At 32.2% G+C, this 25,937-nt stretch overlaps 5 protein-coding genes across 7 annotated transcripts in view; 2 read left to right on the plus strand and 3 right to left on the minus strand.

Moving 5' to 3' along the window:
* The window catches only part of Tgs1 (Trimethylguanosine synthase 1), a 52,077-nt gene extending 39,521 nt beyond the window's left edge, over nt 1-12,556 (minus strand). The window contains exons 1-2 of the mRNA XM_072529214.1: nt 12,363-12,556; nt 1,672-1,801 (exon numbers count right to left, since the gene is read on the minus strand). Coding sequence (XP_072385315.1) covers nt 1,672-1,801; nt 12,363-12,460 — 228 coding nt within the window. The 5' untranslated portion in view covers nt 12,461-12,556. The remainder of the gene's footprint in view (nt 1-1,671; nt 1,802-12,362) is intronic.
* LOC140438183 (mini-chromosome maintenance complex-binding protein) lies at nt 4,032-5,878 on the minus strand. Its single transcript, XM_072527893.1, has one exon. It carries the CDS (start codon nt 5,794-5,796, stop codon nt 4,072-4,074), a length of 1,725 nt encoding a protein of 574 aa, XP_072383994.1. The 5' UTR covers nt 5,797-5,878; the 3' UTR covers nt 4,032-4,071.
* On the minus strand, nt 9,791-12,349 carry gwl (serine/threonine-protein kinase greatwall). The gene has a single exon (XM_072529215.1). The coding sequence runs from the start codon at nt 12,189-12,191 to the stop codon at nt 10,506-10,508; it is 1,686 nt and encodes a 561-aa protein (XP_072385316.1). The 5' UTR covers nt 12,192-12,349; the 3' UTR covers nt 9,791-10,505.
* Nucleotides 12,557-13,407: 851 nt separating the features above from the next.
* LOC140439365 (uncharacterized) lies at nt 13,408-22,263 on the plus strand. 3 transcript variants are annotated; one of them, XM_072529218.1, is made up of 3 exons: nt 13,408-13,954; nt 16,572-17,138; nt 21,426-22,256. In XM_072529218.1, exons 1-3 carry the CDS (start codon nt 13,693-13,695, stop codon nt 21,521-21,523), a joined length of 927 nt encoding a protein of 308 aa, XP_072385319.1. In that variant the 5' UTR covers nt 13,408-13,692; the 3' UTR covers nt 21,524-22,256. The 3 variants fall into 3 exon arrangements, with proteins under 3 accessions (XP_072385319.1, XP_072385320.1, XP_072385318.1); XM_072529219.1 differs by having other exon boundaries at nt 13,410-13,954; nt 21,450-22,256; XM_072529217.1 differs by having other exon boundaries at nt 13,421-13,954; nt 16,572-22,263.
* Nucleotides 22,264-23,135: 872 nt separating this feature from the next.
* LOC140439366 (uncharacterized) lies at nt 23,136-25,088 on the plus strand. The gene is made up of 3 exons (XM_072529220.1): nt 23,136-23,332; nt 23,394-24,817; nt 24,884-25,088. The coding sequence occupies exons 1-3, from the start codon at nt 23,226-23,228 to the stop codon at nt 25,054-25,056; spliced, it is 1,704 nt and encodes a 567-aa protein (XP_072385321.1). The 5' UTR covers nt 23,136-23,225; the 3' UTR covers nt 25,057-25,088.
* The last annotated feature ends 849 nt before the right edge of the window (nt 25,089-25,937 follow it).

Here is a 25,937-nt window from a genome sequence, read left to right on the forward strand (position 1 = left end):
TTTTCTGTAAGGTATTAAAATCTGACCGCCGGAGCGAACTAGTATATGCCCGTGTTGATAATTTTGAAAAGACAAGTAATATGACAGGTGTAAGCAAATCAACGATATATAAAATTCGAAGTGAATTAAAAAGTCAAGTTGTAAAACCTCCAAACGACAATGCAGGAGGCAAAAAAAGTTAAATTTACTGAATAAAATAAAAGCGGAATAAGAAGAAAAGATCTGCCATCAATGAAGATCCATATCTCCCTAAAATGGGACAGACTAAATTAGACTAGACTAAACAAAACATCATAGAAAACAACTATTATTGATAGTGATAAAATTGTTTGTTGGGGACGGAGATACCTTGGAACCATTTTTTAAATTACGTGCAGAAGGTAAACCAATATTTTATTTAGACGAAACTTGGGTAAATCAGGGTTTCACTGTGGGTACAATATGGCAGTTCTCAAACGTTCAATCTTCACATGCTTTTTTGGATGGATTGTCTGCAGAAGGCTGCTTCCGCAAAAGGGACGACACCTAATAATAACACGTATTAGAAGTGATAACGGGTGTTTAGAAGGTTGTTCTTTTATATTTTAATCTAAAAAAACAGGAGACTACCCTGAATATATGAACAGAGATGTTTTTAAAGAATATTTTCAGCATATGATAGAACTGTCAGGAATCAAAAGGTTCGGTTGTAGTAATGGATAACGCTAGTTACCATTCCCGTCAAATTGAACGTCTGCCAAATCTTTCTTGGAAGAAACAGGATATCACCAGACAGAAATATAAGTTTTCCAGAAAAATCTGTATGGATTGAATTGTTACAAATTGTAAAATTGGAAAAACACATGATATTGATGTTATGCGTCTTCCTCCCTATCACTGCCAACTGAACCCTATTGAACTGATATGGACACAAGATAAAAGATATATAGCTCGTCATACTACAACATTTAAATTAAAATATGTAAAAGCATTGTTAGAAAGTTAGAGCATCATTTTTATATACAAAAAATCGAAATTTGTTATGTTATGTAAAAATAAAATTGTGAAAAACAAAAAAATTATGAATAAAAATGTGCAATTAAAAAAAATTAAACGAGCCGTTTATAACTGTCTTGGCCTATTCTAGGATCAGCGTCCATTCCTTCCTTTCTTTCGCCTTGTTTCTCCAAATTAGTACTTTAACACTCGTTAGTCCTCTACTACTTGGTCCTTAAATCGTGCTCTAGGCCTGCCTCTTCTCCTCGCTCCATCCGGTCTTTGATTATAAATGTGTTTTTCGACGGTTCCATTTCGTTCATTCTCTCTAAGTGTTCTAGCCACAGCAGCCTGTTTATTTTGATGAACGTACCAAAACAAGTTCACTATAAAGGCAGTAAAGATCAAAATTATAGCGCTTACGCCATAATCCGTTTTATTGTAGTCCTGCATTTAAAAGACAACCATTTTGAATATATTTGGAAAAGAGAAAGATTTCTAACATGGAATTTTTCCTTTTAATTTTTGACCCGTTCCTAAAACACTTTTACCTATCGCTATGTTTGTCCATAACCCTTTGTGTCTTAAAAAGCTTTCGTAAATCCTATAGTAAATTTTTATTAAGAACGCTTTATTTTGAATCCAGAAAACAATAGTTTTAAGTATTTGATTTAAGATGATTTAACATATACTTACTTCTGATTTAGCAGTAATGTTTTGAATGGATAAGTCTTCATATATTTTGCTCAATTCTTCATCAAACTGATTATCTTCCTCTGATGCACTCTGCTCAGATGATACAAATTGTTTAGAAGAAAATTTTGTGCTAAAAAAAGATTATCATAAATAAAGGATACCTTTACATGACAAATTAATCTGATCATAAATAATTATAACGAACGCGCACAGAAGACTGGATCATCAGACCTTAGATGACTTTTCCGTTATTTGTCTGAGGATAAATATGGTATCTGTACAGGATCTATTTTAGTTGAAATAGTATTATTTATACGCGGTTAACTGAATGCACACAAATTGACCATAGTTTTCTGTTATTGTAAATATATGTATTATTTTTTTGTCCCGACTTTATTTTACCAGGTGAGATTCAAGGAGAATATGTGACACCCCACCCCATTACAGCATAATGTGATATTCTAACAAAGAATAAAATTTTTATAATTAATAACAAGACTAAGCTACTTTCTTTTTCTTTGCATCAAAATTACACAGCTGGTCCATATTGGCTCCAAAATTGTATGGGTAGAAATCCACATTTATCTCTAAGAATACCGGAAGCCACGTCATTAAGTTGAGCAACATCTTTCAATAGGACTAACATTGATGTATTTTTAAAAATATACCAAGGACTTCTCCAAAAGTACGGTTTTAGCGTTTCTCGTATTTGGAATATTGACAAAACAGAAGTCACAACTGTTCAAAGGCCTAAAAAGATAGTAGCTGATTGAGGGCAAAAGCAAGTAAGTGCGATCACATCCGCTGAAAGAGGAACCCTTGTAACAGTTGCGTGCGCCTGTAATACAGCTGGCAATTTTATTGCTGATATTTGTTTTTTCACAACTTAAATATTTTAATATGATTGTTCGAGGTTGAGCTCCAGACTGCATTGCGGTAGGCAATTTTTCAGTGTGGACGACAGACAAAGAATTTGTTACTTTTATGGACCATTTTACCAAGCATTCTAAACCCACCAATGAACAACCAGCTCTTTTCTTACTTGATAATCATAACTAACATGTGAATATTAGTGTTACTCACATGTTAGTTATGATTAGACTTAGATGTTGGAGTTTATGGTCCGTTTAAGAACTATGTGAACAGGGCATAGATAGCATGGATGCGTAATAACACTGGGAAGATGATGCCAGTATATGATTGGTATAGTTAAGCAGTATATGATATCCCTGCAAATATAATGGATGGATTTAAATCTTCTATATATATTTTAAGACAATGTCTTTGCGCCGAAGACATAAGATATGTAAGTCTTTATCAATGTCGAATAATTAGAAGCAAACGTAACAAGGAAAATTTAACATCAGATCTTGAAAATCTGGAACTATTAGATTCTACTCCTGAATTAGATATGAGCATCACTGAAATAATACATACTATGGAAATTGCCACCAAACCAATCCTAAGTTATTCAGGTGTTCATATTAATGTTTCGCCCTCAAAGATTGAACCTTTACCAAAGGTACCTCAGCGGAAACAAAATACAGTGAATAGACACAAAAGAAAATCAACTGTTCTGACAGATACACTGAAAAAAAAAAGAATCTTCTATGAAAAAAAAAAAGTGAAGAAAGAAGATACATGTCAATTCAAGTGTAAAGAAAAATCAACAAAAATAAAAGGGGAAGAAAGAATTAAAAAAGGGTCTTTAGTTCTGATTCCCAGTCAGAGGCTGATAAGTGGTATTGTTTGGTATGCAATAAAGCATACCGAATGCAGTTAAAGCCGAATGGGTTGAATGTACTGTGTGTAAGTGGTGAGCACACTAATATCTTCTGCGACAGAAGATATTAGTTTAACCCTTGTGATTCTCTGTAGCTTTCCAAGCATCGAATAAGGTCTGTTAATTTTGTGACCTCTGACAATTCTCTTGATTGGCTTGCACTAAAATTCCTTCATTTTGTTTAGTTAGTAGGAACATCATGCAACCATTTGTATTAGTAAATAAAATAAGATATCTTACTTGTTAATTATTTTCACAATAACTTAATGACAGTAAAAACCAATCATGGGATAAATGGTATCCTTATCTTAATTACTTATAGATAAGAGAGCTCTTACACAAAAAACCTTACCATTCAGTAGTCAAATGAATAATGAGATCTTACATGAAACAGAGAAAAAACTAAATACACTTGGAGTGACAATAACCTTTTATAAAAGTTGTAGTTGTAAAAATATTCTCTCAAAAGGTCATACTTGTCACTCTAAAAGCATAAATCCATGATACTGATAGATACTAATGTGATTGTAATTTTTGTTATAAGGACATTATTTTGGTATTTAATTAAAAAGATCAAGAAACCACAAATATTTATTAAACTTAACAAAAACTACACATTATTTAATTCTATTCCTTCTCTGTTCTTCCATATCAGAAGCTTTCTTCCAAGAGGCCTCATCCAAACCAGATTTCCCCTCTGATATAGCTATTAGTCTTGCTAAGATGAGCATATTGTGTAGATCATCTGCAGTAGTTTCACTTCTATTTTGACGCATTTTCACAAACTCATTCTGTATGAAATTCTCTACCTGTTCTGTAATTATGTACTCAGTCATTCTTGCAAGAGTTAAATATTTTCTAATCTCATTTAATAAATCAGGTTTTAGAAAATGTTCAGCAGCTTCAACTATTTCTTTAAAAGTGTTAATACATATTTCGTCTGGTTGTAAAGCAATATGGACATCACTATAAACCATGGACTTACCCTCTGATAATACAAGGAAAGGTATATCACAATGAAACTCCAACGGATAAAATTTAAAATCATATGAAACTGTCTGATGTTTAATAGCAGAAGAAATCGCTTTGACATTATTTAAACCAGATTCATTCAGTTTTCCTGGAGTTAATTTGATTTCATCAAGTATAAAATGAGTATTGTCACTTAACTGAAGCACACCTGAAGACAAATAATTCAGATCATAGTCTTTTTTAGGAATAAAAGTCAAATCATTTAGATTTTCTAAAGTCATAGGAAAATAAAGGCTTTTTGTTACTAGTTTTTCTATAAACTTATATAATTCACTTGGGTAATGTACATTAGGAAGATTAGGTACATTAGATATATTTAAAGACAATTTTCCAAGTGCTAAACCATCTCTCCTCAAATATACTTCAGACAGAAGGTGTAAAAGTAAATATTCTGCAGTTAATGAATCCCCTAAAAGTAACTGTGTTAACACAAGTAGTAAATCTTTACGTACTGGATTAAAATTGTCTTTGCTTGCATGAATTATTTCACTATTCACTAAAGGGTTATTATGCTTCAATTTTGTAAAATGTACACAGTGAATCTTTGGTATAAAACATGTTGACTCTTCTGTTTCCATATCACCATTACACATATTTGCATTTGTTGATGGATCTATATCTAAAAATCCAACAAACTCACAAACATCATTGATTTTTAATTTATCTTGATCTTTATACAATTTAATGTGAAACACTTGATTTTGATCATTTATCAATGTATCTGAAAGTGGAAATATATCATTTTTCTGGCTTGAGACTGGTTTATTTTCTACAGATTGAGTTGTTTCACTACAGATTTTCTTACTCTCCGAATTTTTGCTAGTTGAGGGACCAAGCATTTCTTCTGCATCCATGCATTCTTCATGAATTCTTTTACCACTAGACATGTTTGCAGCAACATATTTTGTAGGTTGGATTGTATGCTTTTCTTCTACAGATCTTACCCAACTGTTTTTTGCTGGTATTGATATAACCACAAATGTCTGCCTTTCAGAAGTAACATTAGAATCGTTATGAAAATTAATTTGCTTGTTTTCTTTCACTCTGATACACTCCCTGTATTTTCCATTAAACCAGCAACTCTCTTTTGTATTTTCATTCACTACTTCAAATTTTTCCAAGTAGTACTCAGGAGAATGCATATCTTGAATCATGCCATGAAATCTGACCAATTTTAAGTTTCCCAAATGTTCTAATTTATTTACATTTAACAAAGGTATTTCGTTCCTGAAAGTTGCATCCTTTAATAACTCCGAAAAGTTTTCTTCGTTTTCCGAAAATTGAAGTGGGGTTATAGTTTGAATATCCATTTTAAAATAACAATTTTTGAATTTAGTGTACACTATCAGAATTGAAAACAAAATTATACCAGTTTGGCGCCTTTAAAGCTAATTTGAGGTTAAACTCGATTGTATTGTGCTTCATTTTCTTTGTCAAAATATGGTCTTTTATATGTAAGTTGACAGTTACCTAGTCGATGCATAAAAATGTAAAATTAAAGCAATTTCTTTAAATTATTAATCATAAGATGTACTTTTAATTGAGTTGTTGTAGTATATGATTTATGAAACATTCTTGAAAATTGTTAATTTATTCCCTAACGTTCTAATTTTTCCTGAGAATAGACCGAATTGAATATAATAAAATAAATAAGGGCAGAAAATAAAGAATATCATAATAGCATGAAAGAAATGTAATAATACAATTAGATGTATGTACACCGCAATCTAAACACAATACTATTAAATCTAAAAGCCTAAAAAACGGAAAGAAAACTTAGATGTTTTGAGAGGAAAATCCTCAGAAAAATCTTTGGGCCTTATCACGACATTAATAGCAATCAATACCGAATGAGAACAAATGCTGAGGTCAAGCAGATGTATAGAGCGTGCAATATAGTCGAAGAGATTAAATAAATAAAAAATAAATAAATCCCAACGTCTAAGATGTCCATGGCCATGTCCATAGACTCCCTAATAACCGCCTCGCCAAGTTAATATGGGAGGAAGCCCCCACAGGAAGAAGGCTCTTAGGATGTCCACGAATGCGATGGAGAGACAATATATGGTCAGATCTAAGAACAATTGGGCTCCCACTGACCCAACTATTATGGACGACCATTCAAGATGGAAGCAAGTATGTACGGTAGACAGCAGAAGATGTAGGGGAGGTTCTTGATATTGTGGCTGATAACAAATTACTTCTGGTTCATTTACAAAGGTTACATTCTTTTAGACAATTTGGGCTTGGTAATGTAACAATCCACACTCTTTAACAATCTTGCCAAATTTTAAAAGTTCATTGGTAATACCTTACTTGTACTATCTCTCCAACATTTAACTTTCTTGCACCAGGGGGTTGATGTTCTGATATTTTGGTTAATATAATGCATCTACACTCTGGGCCAAAATTAACCGGTCACCTTAAAAATGGGTAATTTTTGATGTCTTATATCTCCTAAACCTGTTGTCCGATTTAAGTGATTATCTTAATATGTTATAGCCTTATTCCTTGACAATATCGTTATAATAATATGGTTGCTAAACAGGTACATTTTCATTGTATACCGGGTGTACTAATTAAACTGTTTTTTTTCCTAAATTTTACATCACTCTGTGGAATATTATAGCATTTATAAAATATTGAAATAAAAACCTAACTATAGGCTCATGTTTTCTCAACATTTTGTTTTTTGATTCATTCGCTTATGTTAGATAGTACAAAAGAAAGGTAGTTTAACAACTAGCCATGTTTTTCATCAATACAGACGATTTAACTCACCAGCAAAATATAGTCGTTGTACAACATTGTTGCAAATCTGTTTCCGTGTTAATAACAATTCTTGAACGATTTTAAAAATGCCACTCGTTCCAACTGATGCTGCTAGGGCAGTGGCTTTAGTTGATGCTGGTTACAGTCAACGTCATATCGCTGGTATACTAGATGTACCCAGAACTACGGTACAAGATGCCATCAGACGATTTCCGGAGACAGGATCGTACAACTGCAGGCCAGGTCAAGGCTGAAAACGATGCACTTCAGTTCGAGATGACCGCTTCATTGTCACTAAAGTATTGAGAAATCGCTTTTGCACCGCTCCTGAAGCTCGTAGGTCTCTTCTTGAGGTGAGAAACATTAGTGTGCGTAGTCAAACGATTAGAAGAAGACTGTCAGAAATAAATTGAGGGTTTTTCGTCCAGCTAGCGCACCACAACTTCTCCCACAACACCGTAGAGCTAGACTTCATTTTGCGTGAGAATATGCTAACTGGACTATAGCGGAATGAAAGAATATACTGTTCTCAGATGAGAGCAGAATAGTCCTAAAAGGTCCAGATGGACGCCAACGTGTCTATAGGTGTCAAAATGAAAGGTTTGCTGCATGCGCTATAACCGAAACAGTGCCTTACCAAGGAGGGTCAATAATAATTTGGGAAGGTATTTCTTACGAAGCGCATACTGATCTTGTTGTGTTCGGTAGAGGCAGTGTGAATGCCCAAGTATATGTGCAAGAAGTTCTCTAAGACCATGTCATGCCTTTTGCACCATTCATTGGTGATAACTTCAGACTAATGCATGACAATGCACATTGCCATACAGCAAGATCTACCCGTGAGTACCTTAATGAGGTCGGGATTCAAGTTCTACCATAGCCAGCACACAGTCCCGATCTTAACCCAATTGAGCCTCAAAAGACGAGTAACAGCAAGAGTACTAGCCCATGCATTTTTTGAAGAGCTGAAGACAGCTGCAGTAGAGGAGTGGCACAATATTCCCCAATCTGATATCTACGATATCATGAATGGATTGCCAAACCAGCTCCAAGAAGTCCTAAGGGCTAGAGGCGGTAACACTCATTATTGATACCCAATTTTTTTTCAATTAGACTGATTTCCAAAATTTTGTTAATTTGAATTTTCTTCGGAGATTTTATGCATTGGATTTTTACTGTTCCGTGGAGATAAAAATTGATAAAAAACATGTCTAGGTGTTAAAGCACCTAACTTTTGTATTATCCAACATAAGCGAATCAATAAAAAAAAACAAAATGTTGAGAAAGCATGATTTTATAGTTACGATTTAATTTCAGTATTCTACAAATGCTAGAATATTCCACAGGGTGATGCAAACTTTAAGAAAAAAACACAGTTTGATTCGTACACCCGGTATATAATGTAAATTTACCTGTTTAGCAACAATATTATTATAAAGATATTACCAAGAAATAAGGTTATAACATACTAAAAAAATCAATTAAATTGGACAACAGGTTTAGGAGATATAAGAAATCAAAAATTACCCAGTTTTAAGGTGGCCGGCTAATTTTGGCCCAGAGTGTAGTTTGATTCTTAAACTCCTGCTTAAGTACATTTCAACCAGTGATTTCCCACAGAAAAATGGTGTACAAGAATTTCTTGTACTTTCTTATGCATGGGTATACTATACTATCAGTAGTCAGAGTTTTTACTCACTTCAGAGTATCACTTTTAGAGTTTGAAAATTTTTTTCAGCTAAACCATTTGTAGCAGGATGACGATGATCAATAAACTTTTGAAATATTTCATGTATTTTTAATTTTTTTTAATTGATCTCTTACAAAAATTATAGTGTTGTCTCATACCATAACTTTAGGATATCCGTGAACAGAACATCTCTAACAGAAGATCAATAGTTTTTTCTGCTTTTGGAACATCCCTAAGAACTTTGATTTCAGTCAAATTTCATTTCATTTGAAGTTGATTTTCAAATTTCAGCACAAGGTTGACATGACTTGACCATAATTTCAATATTTTTATGTATGTTTTTCCAATAGCAATATTTTCTTGCAAGTTGCTTTATATTTGTAATGCCTATGTGAGTGCTATGGAGTTCTGATACAACCAATTGTTGGACTTGAGTTGGAATGACAATTCTCTGACTTTTAATAAGAACCTCATCTTCTAAAGTGAAATCATATTCATTTTGATTTTGTGATTTTAAATTAGATTTAAGTCTTGATAAAATAGGATCTTTGTCTGTGACATATTTAATACTTCGTAGGTTAGAAATGTTGAAATTTCATTTATTGATTCATAGCAGATGCATTTAATTTCTTCATTAAGCATTTTTTTTTTCAAAAGAAAATGAAAGTTGATTAATAGAAGCTCTAGAAAAACAGTCAACATTAATGTGATTAGAAGATTTTCTGTATTTAACTTCGTAATCAAATCCTGATAAAAATTATGCACATGGAAATAGTCTAGCACAAGTCATTGAAGGTAACTTTGAATTTTGAAATAAAATTCTCATATGAATGGGTTTTATAATAATTGTAAATAATGATAATACCCTTTATAAACCATCCATAAACCAGCTTATCTTTTCAAATTAAACTGTAAAATCATTTTAAAAACATTGTAAGTATCCTAATATTGAACTGAATTTCTGATGGGTGTTGGGCAACTTTTTGCATATTGTATACTTTTAGATGTTATGTGGTTTTCCCCACCTTTTATGTACATGTTTTTTAAAATTTTGGTTATACACAATGCAGATTGTTTTATATAATTTTATTTTTCTATATAACATGTGATTGTCTTATTTAATATATTTCTATAAAAGTAATTTTTGATAATTTTTGCAGTGTTGGATTATATTTTTAAGTTTTATTTAAAAAAAAAATGTTTTCAAACTATACAAATAATCTTGATTTAGAGTTTTCTTACTTCCTATAACTTGCTATCAATAAAATGGAAACACACCATAGTTTTCAGACCAGGTAAAAATGATGAAAGCATTCCTTAAAGGAATTTCCTTTCTTATTTTTTTGGTAAAAGCAAAATAATATATAACAAATGTTTATTCTACATTTAATTTAGGCAAGCACATGATAACCAAATAAAAAATATATATAAAATTAGACTTGAATGGTTTCTAGAACCAAAAAAGATACATATATTTACTTATTAAACTAATTAACTAGAAAAATAAAATTTAATATATTACAAAACAAACCCTCTAACTCATATATTATATTAGTACTACTCACAATTGGATATATTAAATTTTAAAAGTTCATTTCTAGCTTGGAAATATCCTGTATCAGTAACGTCATAAGGTTCAGGTATAAAAGGAGGTACAGTTGTTAATAAATTATCCCAGTCAATATCTTTGAAGGCATCCATATTCACCATATCTTCTCCAGTAGCTCTTTTTTCTGGATTTGAGGTTAGAAAACATTCTATACTATGAACCACACTATCTGATAAGGCTTCATCATCAGTAGGCCACTCTAAATTGTTTTCTAAGATGTTTTTAAAAATCAACTGAGGTGTTAGGTCATGAAATGGTGGAATTCCAGTTACAAACTCATAGAAACAGCAGCCAAGAGCCCACCAATCAACTGCATGATTGTGGTCTTTTTGTAAAAGTAATTCTGGAGCAAGATAGTCTGGAGTTCCTAATATTCTTTGATTTACACTCCAATGAAGTCTTTTTATAGATTTAGGAGTACGGAAGGGAGTCCTTGCAGTCTTTGGTGTTGTAGAAGTAGTTGCTATAGGACTCATTATCTGAATATTTTCATCAGTTAACTTGATACTTTCAGGAAACGTATTCATTGGTAGTTCAAATCTAGTTGGTTTATTTTTACACTTTTGGGCAGAAACAGGGGTTGAAAATGTAACCCCTTTAGGTGAATCCAATCTAATCATTTCAATATCTCCTGTAAGTCCAGTCCTAAGAAAAGCTTTTCTTGATAATTTTGGAGAAGGGGATCTCAGCTTTCTTTTCCTTTCATTAATATCTTTTAATTTATATTTAGCACATGCTTTTCTACTCACTGGTGAATGTGAGCTTGAATTATTGCCTGTACATTCTTGACTACTCTGAAATGTGTAATAGGAGGTGTCTTGGTGTGTGTTGTTACAATCAGCAGAAAGGTATGTAAACCCAGATAACACAGAAGAATTAGTAACATTGTTGGAAATATTTTCTTTCACCTGCGATACCTCATGTTTACTAATGGCACTTTCACACTGTGTGTCCATAAAAGAGTCAGAACACATAGCAGCACTGTTAATGTTTTTTGAATTCACAGAACCAAAACTAAAATGTGACATTAGACTCAAGAGTTGACCAGGAGTTCTTTTACAAACATTTGGAGTGAAGTTTTCAAAATCAGATATCTCTAGATCTCTGTCTATGTGAACATTTGACAAACCAAAATCAGTCAACTTAACATGGCCTTCTTTGGATAATAGCATATTGTCTGGTTTGATGTCTCGGTGAATTATATTGTGTTTATGAAGATATTTAAGAGCCAAACAAACTTCTGCTATGTAAAATATTGCTGTTGATTCATCAAAGAAACTATACACACTGAGAAGAGATTTTAAGTCCCCTCCCACCATGTATTCCATGACTAAGTATATCGAAGTAGCTGTTTGTAACGAATAAAATAGTTGCACACAAAAAGGGCTTTTTGTAAGGGCCAAAGCATTTCTCTCGTTCTGAACTTGATTCACCATATTTTTATTGATCATTTCAGTTTTCTTCATTACTTTGATGGCATACATAACATCAGTATTATTTTTCTTATATCCTAAGAACACTTTCCCAAAGGCTCCTCGACTAATGGGCTTTAAAATAACAAAATCGTGTATATCGGGAAGTTTTGTGCATTTGCTTTTTTCTGTGTATTTAATTCTATCTGGTTCTGTTGTCATCGTTGTCCAAATAATTCAATGTCTATTTTTATTCTTGATAAGTTAAAAAATAGCATTTACCAAATTATCAACAGAAAGGATTTATATGGACAAAATATTGATACACCAGGTTTAAAAATTAACGTACAAAAAGCTAGAATTAATGACAGTTGACAGCTTAATTTGACTTACCGAGAGAAACTCCTGCTAGTTATACATGTAACTTTAAATGTATCCTCAATATTCTTTAACGAGAACTCAGCTAAAACGTCACACTGTATTTCACACATATTCACATAATATAATTCAATTCACATTTTTGTAGTTTTTACAAAAATATACCTTCCCCAACATTGATGTTTTTATATCAAATGTCAATGTTACTAGAGGTGCGTTCAGATTATTTAGATTAGACTGTTACATTGTCACTTCCGGAATTCGGTTACAAAATTTATTTACTATTCAATAGAACTATTATAAGTATTTAATACTACTGATACGGTTACTATTTAATTGTAAACTGCTCTTAGAAAATAAATCAAAAGAAAGGAGCTTGAAAACTGTAATTTTTCGTCGGAACTTACTTGACTTTTATGGTCAAAATTAAATAGGAACAGTTTTATGAGGCTACCTCTGATGACAATAAATTATAAGTTTTATATTCTAAAGATGCTTCAAAACTAATAATAGGAGGTTAAGAAGCAAATTACATTTTCAGGACTAATTGCTATTTTCATTATTTGATAATAATCTGATCATATCTAATAGCAACTAAATTAAGCCCATCTCTAAACCTGACATTCCTGAACCTTCCTCTTCCTGATCAAAGTTCTTCCTGATATAAAATCACTTATATCACTAATATAACATATACAATATAAGGACATGGCAACACTGCCAACGCAATATTTCGTTCTGTGAAACTTAATTGGCAGATAATTTGAGGCTATCTTCACTGGAACCAAATGTGAAAAACGTCGGAATAGTTTTTATTTCTTATTTTATGATTATATTTTTCATTAAAAACATACTTTTTGAATTTTGCGGCCTAAAATTCAGAACCTACGTTTTGAATTTGCCGTCAAATGTTTTAGTTCTTCTGGCCTGTCCGCATTTGGCGCTAGAAACTCTCGTAAATCTTTATATGGGATTTATCTTACTATATGGTCCTATTTAATTTAAACAATGCTATATGTATTCTGTCATGGTACAATGAATAATACACTATTGTACCATGTCCATGTGTATTCATTCATTCATTGTACCATGGTATTCTGTTGGATGACGTACTTCGATTTTCATTTCAGCTGAAAATTATTAAAATGTAAAATACATGAACATGACATAATATGCTTTTAGGTTAGCTTGGAATAATGAGTAATATATTTAAAATTTACTCTAAAATTAAACAGTACATTTTAAAAAAGAATTCAGTATAGGTAGTTATTGTCATGCCATTGTGGATATAGCTAATAGGGAAGAAAATCAATACGTAATTTTGATATGGTTATTTAAGTTTAAAATGGAATGTATGGGAAATAGTACATATCCTAGAAACCAGCAAATAACATGCAATAATAATGATGGAGATTCTGTAAGAGAATATTGTAACATAAAAGTTAAATCTGAAGTAAACGAATGCTCCTTTGAAAACACTAATAAACAGGAACCTCTATTAGAGGAATATTGCTCAGAGATTAAAATAGAAAATCATATATTAGAAGATGTATATAGTAGTGAAATAAAGGATGAAATAAAAAAAGAACTGGAAGAATTTAGCATAGGTAGGGAACTCCTTCTTTTTTTTTCACATCATTAGAAAGTTACTTGGTAAGATTTTATGGTGATTTATATGCACTGAACATTAAAAAAGTAAATGTAAGATCTTTTTCAACACCAACAGTTAGTTTTTGTTGATGTACTTATTTTACCACTTGAATCATTGTCCATTTGCACATTAAGTATTCACATTTTCGTCATTGTTTTCTTAACATAAACATACACTTTGCAGTTCACCATTTTGTGTTTATCTATTCTCAATTGCTTCAATTTTGCCAGGATCAGCTGTTACTCATTATTGTATCTATTACATGTTCCAAAGCAATAGTAAGTGCTTAATTTAATAGTTTTGATTTTGCTGTGATAATCATTTTCCTCTAATTTGCCTCTTTAATTACTCTCTATCACTCTTTCTGACAGATGACCAACATTAATAACACATAGGTACTGCTATTTATTCCAAAATATCAGAGGTCTCTGTAACCAAGGACACCATAAGAGCAACATGCTTCAAATTCCTGCAATTTGTGCTAGTATGCTAGATTTTCTCCACAGTTGTGCTTGGTATATCTGTTGTAGAAGGGCATCACCATAGCATTTTTCCAATCAATTGAATAAGGTCTGATAACATTTTTTTGACTCATAAATCAATCTCAATCATAAAATGGTAGCATTATCACTTAGTAAAGCAGTAGTTAAGTGAACAGCCTCTTTTTCTCCAGTGATTGTCTGTCGCATTTTTGCAATTGCTTCAAATAGCCTGAGATAGATAGACTAAGAAGACTTTCCATCAAATGGAGTCAATTTGAATCTCATATATTATGATTTATCAATTCCTCTTTTGTCCATTCTTCTTTCACTGAGTCATCCAAGTTTTTCTGCATTTGTTTTAGAAGATTCTTGAACATCAACCAAAATCAATTTTTCAAATTTTTCATTAGGGAATATATAGAAATTTCTTCTAATTTTCCATTGATTTTTCTGAAAGTTTCATCAAATCATTTTTCGAATTTCTTATTGATCTTTCTAAATATTTCTTTGATAATTTCAGAAGTTTCCTTGAATTTTTCCATGATTGGTTTGCCTGCTAATTAAACTTAGAATGACTCTGTGTCTTCCCTGTTATGTAACTGGGTTACTGTTTTTGAAATAATGCTGTACTGAAAATCAAACAAGATGAACAATTCATGCACTTAGCAATTGTTGGTAACATTCCCATATATAAATTTTAAAAGTTCATTACAGCAATCTGTGGAAAAATTGCAGGAATCTGTGACTTTACATCTGAAAAATTTGATCAACTAATTTCTGAAAATCAAAGTTTTCTGGCTGAAATTTATTTATTTATTTTGAAACTTTACAAACACTATAAACTAATAGTAATTACATGTAAAGTGCTAACGATTAGGATTGTAGCGTAAATAAATTTTATTCTATTCTAGAAGCTGAAGAAGAAATGTTGGATTTCAGGTGATATTAATGTGCACTGTGTATCAAGTACCAAACCAAAAAATGATCTTAAAGTGTTTCCAAATGTTAAATATTTTTTCTCTGCAAATCAAAGTATGCCTACTAGAGTCACAAGTAATACAAAAATACTTATAGACTATACATTTTCCAATACTAAATCAAATTCTGAACTTGCAGTTGTTGAAGCATGTATCAGTAATCACTGATGCATGCAGTAATATTCAAATCTTGTACAACCAAACACAGTCCAATCAATCTGAACACTATTGTATGTTTAATACAATAGTGTTCAGATTGATTGGACTGAGGCTAAATAAAGACAGATTTAAGTGTGAGTTACTTCAATTACTGGACAAAATCGAGACGTTCCCAAAATTTTATGTGATGAAATAATTTGAACCTTCCAAAGAAACCTCAGAAGGTCAAATGGAGACATTTCACTCTAATATGGAAACAACCATTACACGTTGGAGGCCAAGAGAGAACATACTAGAGGAAAACCACCTACATGATGGGCTGACGACATCAGGTGTATCACCAAAAATTGGCAACAAAGAGAACAAAATTGCAAAGAATGGAGGAGTTTAAGGGAGGCCTATGTCCAGCAGTGGACATGATAAATGAAGGCTGGGTGATGATGGAAACAACTGCCACTCATTAAGTGGGTGTATTAACAGAACAAATAGATTCCACCCTCCACCTCCAGAGCTACAGCAATTAACACAACTGCAGGGCAATGAAGCATTGTGGTAGAAAGAATGAAGACTACAACCTTATCCCAGATATAGTGAAGGCAATAAATGTCAATACCTTCAAACGGAAATTAAAAAGTCTAATTTATGAGAACCATTTTATAACCCCCTCATACTAACATTTTTTACATTTGTTTTTTTTTTGTGTCCTTTTTGTATAAATAAGTTTAAGTTTTCTTTCTGTTAAATAAATATCAATAATAATATCTGTACACCATATACAAATTGTTTGCACAGTTGAACCTCATATTATATATATATTTTTTTCTAATTTGACCCACATAGAGTTCTAGGGGGCAACTTTCATTCGTTTGGTGAGTTGTCATCTTACGCCACAATATTATAGCCCTAATAATGTGTCTATTAAATATCAATTCTTCTAATTTGGTTTTTATTTTAGGTGCTACCCAGCAGGAGATTACAATTGAAATTAAGGAAACACCAAAATATTCATGTAATAAAGAACATCAGAACAGTCCGAAAAGTACTTTAAAAACACATATGACAGTTCATACTGGAAAAGACTACAAATGTGACATTTGCTTTAAGGAGTTAAGTAATGCACATATTCTCAAAGAACATTTGAGAATTCACACTGGTGAAAGACCATACAAATGTGAAATTTGTTTTAAGGAGTTTGGTCGAAAATTAACTTTAAATAATCATATAAGAGTTCACACTGGAGAAAGACCTTATAAATGTGAAATTTGTGGTAAGCAGTTTATTAAAAAAATTCAATTGAATGACCATAATAAAGCAGTCCACACTGGCGAAAGACCTTTTAAATGTGAAATCTGTGAGACCAAATTTACTCGAAATTATACTTTAAAGGATCATATGAAAATTCACACTGGAGAAAGACCTCATACATGTGAAATTTGTGATAAGCAGTTTGCACGAAAAACAACTTTAAATGATCATATGATTGTTCACACTGGAGAAAGACGTTATAAATGTGAAACTTGTGGTAAGCAGTTTATTAAAAAAACTCGTTTACATAAGCATAATATATCAGCCCACACTGACAAAAGACCTTTTACATGTGAAATTTGTGAGAATAAATTTAATCAAAAAAGTGCTTTAAAGAATCATATGAAAGTTCACACTGGGAGAAAACTTTATTAATGTGAAATTTGTGATAAACAGTTTACTTATAAAGTGTCTTTAAATCAACATATTAAAATTCAGATTTAGGGAAGTCCATAAAAATGTGAAATTTTTTGTAACAGGTTTACTTAATGACCTGGTTTGAAAGTACACGTGAGAATGCACACTTCACTGCACCTTATAAATGTGAAGTTTGTAGTAAGAAGTTTACTCAAAAAGGGTCTTGAAGTATAGGGGAGACTGGGGAGCGTTGAGCCACTTTTTTTCAGCATCCTGATTTTTTGCCTTGCTTTAGTAAATTCAATAAAGTTTTTTTACATATTAATTAACTATAGGTTTTAGTTTTTTAACGCAATAGTATGATTATTTTAAAAATTGTTATTTAATCAAAAAATAAATGATTTAAATACAACATGCACCTGTCTCAAACCTCCCTTATGAAGGGAGGCTTGAGACAAGCAAAGGGAGATTTGAGGCAAGCATAGGGAGGGTTGAGACAAGAGTAGTAGGTAACGATAAAGTCATGAGTTAAAATCAAATTTATTAAAGAAAGTAACTAGGTGTTATTTAATCCCGCAATACAATAATAAAAAATAGAAACATTTGAAAAATATGCCACAATAGTATGTAGGTATCTAAGTAGAATAAATTTTCATATTTAGAAAAGTCGACCGAAAAACAAAGGGTCCTATGTGTTCTAGCTGTTCCTCCAGTAAAGGAGGGGTTTGGTAACTTAACAAGATCGTTCCTCGGTGCACAACATTCATCTGGGAAAAACAAATTTGTATCCCGGAGGTTTTATTCTCATACACAATAGGTCGTAATCGTTGCCATTAATATTTATGACTTTAGCAACGTAATGTCGGAAAGTCTTTTTGGTAGAAAATCGTACAAGAACCTAGTCATTTTTACAAACGTCTTGATTCATAAAGATTTCTTCAGCATTTTCTTGTTCAATCTGTTCCTTGATGTCAGTTAATTCATCAGAACTAGAAAAATTGAAAGAATCCTTAGATTGTTCAGAGTCCTTCTCGACTATCTTAATTTCATTTTGTTTAACTGACACTTGTTTTTCATCTTGTAATGCCAATTTTTTTTAATCTTTCCACCTCCTTTTTTTATTTTGCTTCTCCTTGTTCTTAGCTCTTTCTTAAAATTCTTTTTCTATTTGGTCTTTTTCGGGGGTGTCCGTTAAAATCCGTGTTTCCCACATTTCCTTCCAGCTTTCTTTTTACGTGAAAGAGCTTTCGGAAATGGCCTTATAACCTCAGGGCTTACAAATGCATTTTGATTATTTTGGGAAGTATGAGGGGTTGCCAAAAGTAAATTTTCTATAGCCTGTAAAGCTTGAGATGGATCTGGCTGGTCTGTAATTTTCGCACTGGTAAAATCACTATCTGTAAATACAGCTGGATTATATGGACAAATATCAGTATGTGAAAACCTACCTATGATATTGGCAGATGTAAAAGCACGAACGCACGTTCCCACAAGTTCAGGTATTTCTTATAAGGATATCAGCTGTGCAGGATTGTTAACCATGCAGTTATCGGCTGCTTCATTATAAAATCTTTTAAATGACCCAAAAACGTTGGTATCCACGGGCTGTAACTATGAGGTGGAATGGTGAGTAGTATTACTCCATTGTTTTTACAGATGTTAAGCTCTTTTTACGAAATATGGCTATCATGATAATCTAGTATCAGCAGACAATTGTGATTCATGTCGACTCGGGAATATCTAATGAAGTGCAGTAAATATTTCTCGAAATTCTCATGAGTCATCCAGCCTGATGGGTTAACAGCACCAATGGGAAACCCTCTTGTCATATAATCCTGGATCCTAACCCTCGGATAAATTAAAAATGGGGGAATAGTGTTACCGGACGCACTTATAGTACATAAAACTGTTACCAGTGATCCTCTTTCACACGATGTTGCCTTTGACACCTGCTTCTGCTCTTTCTTCGCAATTATTTTTTGCGGCTTATGTGCTGTTGTAATTCCCGTTTCATCTGCGTTATATATACAATCAGGTGTAATCGATTCCCTTTCCATGATGGTCTTTAAATAGTCAAAAAACAGCCGAACGCTATATTTATTAAATGCAGTGGCTCGTCGCTTCTGGTGTTCTAAGTGATGTTATTATGCCCTGGCATAAAACCTCTTTGCCAGTCATGCGTAGAAGCTCTATTTTTTTCCCAAGCTGCTGAAAATTTTTTATTATTTTCAGTTGCAAAGACGCAAGCAAACTTTCTTACTGCGATTGGAGTAAGTCAGCAAATTTGAGTAGGTATTGAACTAGCAAATATTCTTCTGGATTAGTAAAAATTTGCGAAGAATTAAAGTTTGCTACAAACTACACATTTTCGTTTAATTTAAATTCATTTACATATCTAGATAGAATCGTTCTATCAATATTATATTTTTTTAGCAACTGTGCGGATTTTACCATTAGTGCTACATATTTTCCGTACTGCAGTTTCCAAAATTTCAGGATCAGTAGGCAGTCGGCCTTTCGATTTCTGTTTAAAAGGCATCTGTAAAAAAATTAATATTGTAGATACCGTAGTGAACACTTTAGCAGAAAAAGCAAACGATTGTGAGCCCACATTTTTCAATATTGAAAACAGTTTTTTTTATCATGATGGGAGGTTTGAGCCATGTCTCAAGCCTCCCACGTAAAATATGTTCATCCCTCCCCTCCTAACAGTAGCTACAATAAATTATGATTTTTCGTTTAACATAATAACCTAACAAATAATTAAATACATGAAAGTATGTTGAATAAGTATCATATTCGTCTACATATTTCTAAACATAATAATGTAAATAAAGAATCCTTATACATTTTGATAAAAAACTTATAAAACAATTTTTCACTCTAACTTTCCTAACAGACTTCGATTTGACATGGGACAGATAACGTCAAAGAAGTAATGATTAAGCATCCACTAAATGGAAAAATAAATTTATTTTAGTATTCCTATGGATGCAATATTTGAGGCTGATTTATAAACTTTGCGTTGGTGCTGACGTTTGCGTTACATGGTCAAATGGGAATCTACTACTACTTCTACGGCACTACAGCCCAAAATGAGCCTTGGCCTCCTTTATTTTTTGCCTCCACCCTTGTCTGTCTGTGGCTGCTCTTCTCCATACACGGACTCCTAAAAGTGCTTGTGCGTCGCTGCTTACTGTGTCTTCCCAGCGCTTTCTTGGCTTTCCAACTGGTCTCTTTCCCTGCATTCTGGCGTTCAGTGCTCGTTTTGGTAGCCTATCCTCTCCCATTCGTATCACATGTCCGGCCCATTGCAATCTTTGTAATGGGCCGGACTTTGTAAATGGGAATCTCGTATGTCTATTTATAAACATCGTTCGGCGTTGGCGTTCGGTTCTGTTCAAGATGAACCAACTTTATCTTTTGCCGTTGTAGCACAGAATACACCAACCCTTCTGTGGTTGTAGTCACGATCACAGAACATAAAAAAAACTGTATCTTTGTCATCGCAGCGATACCGAAAAAGTGACAAGGTTTGTCAAACAAATCAAACTAAATTATTTGTTTATGTTTGTATTTCCACGTGTTTATAAAGTGTTATAGTTTAGATAATTTAATTTATATTCCCTATATATTAGAAATTCCATCAGAGCGATCGTTTACATTTATTTTTGGTTTTGCCATTTGCAGTAATTTTTCAAATACTGGAACCTGCATCCTGGTATTTTGCTGGTATATTTAAAAAACTGCTATGTATCCCAGTTTTTTATATTTGTATAATAATTAAAATTACCTCTTGTCTTTCTGTTTTGGTTGATTGGCCTCCGTTTGAATTGACGTTGTCTTTTATTTCGAATGCTCAGTGCTGCTTGAATACAAAGTATCGTGTATAATTGCCACTGTACCTAACAAAGGCCGAGCATTTTCATTTTCCATTGTATTAATTTTCAAGCAAAAATTAATAATACCAAATCAAAAATGTAAGGTTAGAAATGATCTTTAACGCCAATCGAAAGTTTATAAATGCACTATATGATAGCCAGCGCTAACGCCAACGTAAAGTTTATAAATCAGCCTTATATGGCTCAAACCCCCCACTGGCTCAACTCTCCCCAGTCTCCCCTACAAATGAAAATTTACACTGTAGAATCATCAATCGCAATGTCTACAGAAAAAAACAAAAGTGGTTACAACAGAAGAAATGTTTTACTGGCCATTACTGAGCATCCTGATACAAGCATATGAAATATTTCAAGACAGCAAGACGTTATTTACAGATCTATTTAAAAAAATCTTTCGAGACACCACATGTACCCATACCACATCCAGTGACACCAAGAATGAACTCCAAATGATTTTGAAAGAGAGTAGCCTTATGTGAATGGGCGCAACAAAAAATAATGGTACAAAGAAATTTTTTCGATTTTGTTTTATTCAAAGATAAAGCAATTTTTCACAAAAACGGATGTGTCAATCGGCATAATTTCCACTGTTGCTCCACAAAAATCCGTACTAACTAATTACAAAGAGTCAAACTAAATGGTCCTTAAAAGTTTGGGTTGGTATATTAGGTAATCGCCCCTTTATTCTTCGAGGAAACACTATACGGAGCGGTTTATTTAGACTTTTTAGTAATCATTTACCTATTTTACTTGAAAACGTGCTACTCAACATCCGTCAACAATTATGGTATTTACATGACGGAACTCCTTCTCGTCATAACGCACTTATTGAATTAAATGAGCAATTTCCTAACATATGGATAGGAATAGAAGGACCAATTCTCTGGCCAGCTAGATCCCCAGATTTAAGTAAAGTCAACTTCTGCTGATGACGTAAAGGTCAGAAATCCACAAATTCTTACAAACGTAAGTACCCAGATAATTTGAAAAAGCTGTGCAAGTACTTAGATAAATTTCAAGCCAATGTTGATGTTATGAGAGCTCATTTCAAACTTTTACAATGAAAAACAATTTCTTTACCTTTTTGTGTATTGATTTAAGATATTTGTAAATAGTAAAGTAAATAAAAATAACTAATAAAAGGAATCCCATTGTTTGGTTTTGGTGTTTGGTTGTATACCACAGTTTAAATCACAGAATAAGAAAGCAATCAAAAATCCCATTTTGCTTGGCGAGATAATTACGCCTTGTTATTTGTTGTGTGATTTAAATAAACTTAAAGTTAATGAAAAACTTCTAGTGTAAAATGGTACCTATATATTTAAAATTTAATAAAAAATAAAATTTTCCATATGGATCAAATCGCATCAGATCGTTTTCGTTCTTTTCAGACCATCTTCAGTGAAAACGTGATTAGCAAATGAAAATGGCTACTTAAAAAGTTGTGCTTTTTAAGGTACTATTACCGAGTTAGAATGCTAAGTGACATACTTTCAAAACTTTTGAGCGAAGCTTCTATACTGGCGTTGTATTACTTTTTTCTCTATAATAAAATGCGTAGAAGACGTCACGAAATAGAGGTTCTTCATTATTCTCGATCAATTCGTTTCTAGTCATCATATAGTTATTCTAATTAGGTTTAAATTAAAAAATGTATGACAATTTAATTAAGTTAACTAAACAGTGTTTAATTTATTGTCATACGATGTCAGAAAATATGTTTTCGAATTTTTTGAACTTATTAATACCTGTTGTTAAAAACAAAACAAATTATAGTAACTAGTTTTGTTTATTTTACATACATTTATATATTGTCCAGACCTCAGAAGTAGAGAAGGCCAGAGGCCAGAGGCCTTTTATGCCTGCACAAGTTTATGCCACTTTTGTGTTTTAAAACGTGACTGTGAGCCGAAGGAAAGAGGGCATAGAAAATGTATATGGATATTAAGAAGAATAAGAATAGTAAGGAAGTAAGGTTATGTATGATACACTTTTTAATATTTTGTTTTCGTTTTGGGGATTAGAAGTAACATTTTGGATATAAGATGAATACAATAAATCAAAAAGAATATCTAAAGAAATATCTCAAAATTGGAGCCAAGACAGGAGAGAAAAAGAAAAAGAAAAAATCAGAGAAAACATCTGGGACAAGGTATGTTTTAAACATTTTTATGTATAAATTTGGGATTCATGCTTTTTCCTTATTTTTGCAGAATGAAAATTATAGATGACGATGCCGATACAATATTATCACAAGAAATACAAGATGATATAGATGCTGCCAATGAAGATGCGCCCCAAATAGTAGCAGTTATTGATGAAAGACCTCACTCACTAATTGTTGATGAAAAAACAAAAAGTGGTTTATGGAAGCCAATAGGGCAATCATCAAATAATACTGAATTTCAAAATTTTAAAATAGGTAGTATTAAATTAAACAAAAACAGAGATGATTCAGAGAAAAATAGATTATTAGTGACAAAAAATATATCAAATTTAAAACGAAATGATAATTTACCATCAACATCAACTTACAACAATTTGCCTCCCATTAAAATAAAAGATAAACATGCAGTATCAAAAGGAAATGATAATTTTCCCTATTCATATAAGGAAAAAGATTATTCCCCTCCAAGGAGAGATCAAGATTGTTCACCTCAAAGAAAAAAAGATATAGATCAATCTCCCAAAAGAAGAGAAGACCATTCTAGTAGGAAAGATCAAGATTATTCACCTCCAAGGAAAAGAAAACAATCTCATTCACCTGTAAGAAAAAAAGATCAGGACTGTTCTCCACAAAGGAAAGTGAACAAAGAACCCAACTATTCTCCACCAAGAAGAGATGATAAAGATTATTCACCTCCAAGGAAAAGAAACAAGTCTCACTCTCCAAGAAGAAAGAATTACCAGGATTGTTCTTCCCAAAGGAAAGATAACAAAGGCAGTGGAGAGGATTATTCTCCACCAAGAAGAAACAATAAAGATTATTCACCTCCAAGAAAAAAAATAAAGGATCATTCTTCACCAAGAAAGATTGATAAAGATTATTCACCCCTAAGGAGAGACCAAGATCATTCTCCACTAAGAAAAAAAAATCAAGATTATTCTCCTCAAAGAAAAAGAGACAAAGATCTTTCCCCACTTAGAGCAAGAAAAAAGCAATCTAGGTGGGAGAAAGAACACTCACCAGTATCAAAGGAACTAAATAAACCTGAAACAACCATGAGTGGAAAGAAGTCTGGTCTTCAAAATGCAAAGAATTTAGTAGATGATATAGCACGTTTACAAAGAGAAGAAGAAAAGCTGTTTCAAAATATGTCAAGTGAGATATCAGGGGTCAATGCTACTACTGTTGTACGTAAGAGAAAACAAGAAGAAATTGTGGATCCAGAGAAAGAAGCAAGAGAAAGGGAATTAAAAGAAAAGTATTGTGTTTGGGGTAAAGGTTTAAAGCAAGTTCAGGATGAAAGTGAAAAGTATGCTGAACAGCAAAAAGAGATGAACAAGCCTTTAGCTAGATATGCAGATGATGAAGATTTGGAAAGATATTTGAAGGAACAAGAAAGGGAAGGGGATCCTATGTTGGCTTATATAAGAAAAAAGAAGAAAAAAATTGCAGTAGAACATGGAATTCCAGGTAATAATTTTTTTAGTTTTAATCCAAACAAATATTTTAAACCATGTACCTATTTATTTTTTTTAGAGAAACCTATGTATATGGGAGATTTTATGCCAAATAGATATGGAATTCGTCCTGGGTATAGGTGGGATGGAGTAGACAGATCTAATGGATATGAAAAGAAATGGTTTGAAACACAAAATGCAAAAAAAGCTATGCAAGAAGAAGCTACTAAATGGAGTACAGAAGATATGTAAATATAATTTTTAATAAAATAATTTTTGTTTTATGTATTCATTATTTTTTACCCACTATGTAAAGTAATAGTGAAATGAACTGCTGATAATGGTTCTTAAAAGGATATAGCTTCAATGTGATTTTGTGGTATGCATATGGCAATGTGTGCACATCCAAAATTATTTGGGGTATTTCAATTTGCCGCTATTGTTTCAATAAATACTTTTTTGCTAGCTCTTATAATACAATCATAAATAGAGTTTTATAGTTAATTTTAAAAAACCCTGAAATAACATTGAATTTTTTAAAAAATCACTGAAAGGGGGTCAATTATTCTTATAATTTTGCATAACTGCAAGAGACATTCTCATTATCATCGTTAAGTGTGAAGAGACCAGGCAGACCTAAAATTATTTTTTACAATCATTAATTGCATGATTGACTCCCCTTAATTGATTTCTAAAATGTTGGTAGAAGTTCCAGTTGGAACACAAGATCATCTTTCATCAGCCCTTAGGTGGAAAAAAGTTGATTTTAATTGAAGGGCCAAGTCCAAGAAGGTGTTAAGTTACAAAAATTAGTTTAGGTAATCCAATTTTAGTGAATGATGTTGGAATTTTTTATTAAAAACACTGGAACTAGTACATTATAGGGTTTATGTTAGGACATAAGTAATCAGTTTTTGGTATATTTAAGTCTTTTAATACTATCAGTTTCACCTTCTTTAAAAAAATGTACATAACACCTTCTTCTATTATTACCAAATACCAGAAGGAATAGATTGTTTACCGAAATAAAGAGTTAACTAAAAAATAAATCATTTATTCATTCACAAAATCAGTAACAGATTGAGATTATTGCTGAAATAATAAAAAAAACTGTTTTAATAACATAATACTTT

Source organism: Diabrotica undecimpunctata, chromosome 4 (genome assembly GCF_040954645.1).
Source record: "Diabrotica undecimpunctata isolate CICGRU chromosome 4, icDiaUnde3, whole genome shotgun sequence".
NCBI lineage: Eukaryota > Metazoa > Arthropoda > Insecta > Coleoptera > Chrysomelidae > Diabrotica > Diabrotica undecimpunctata.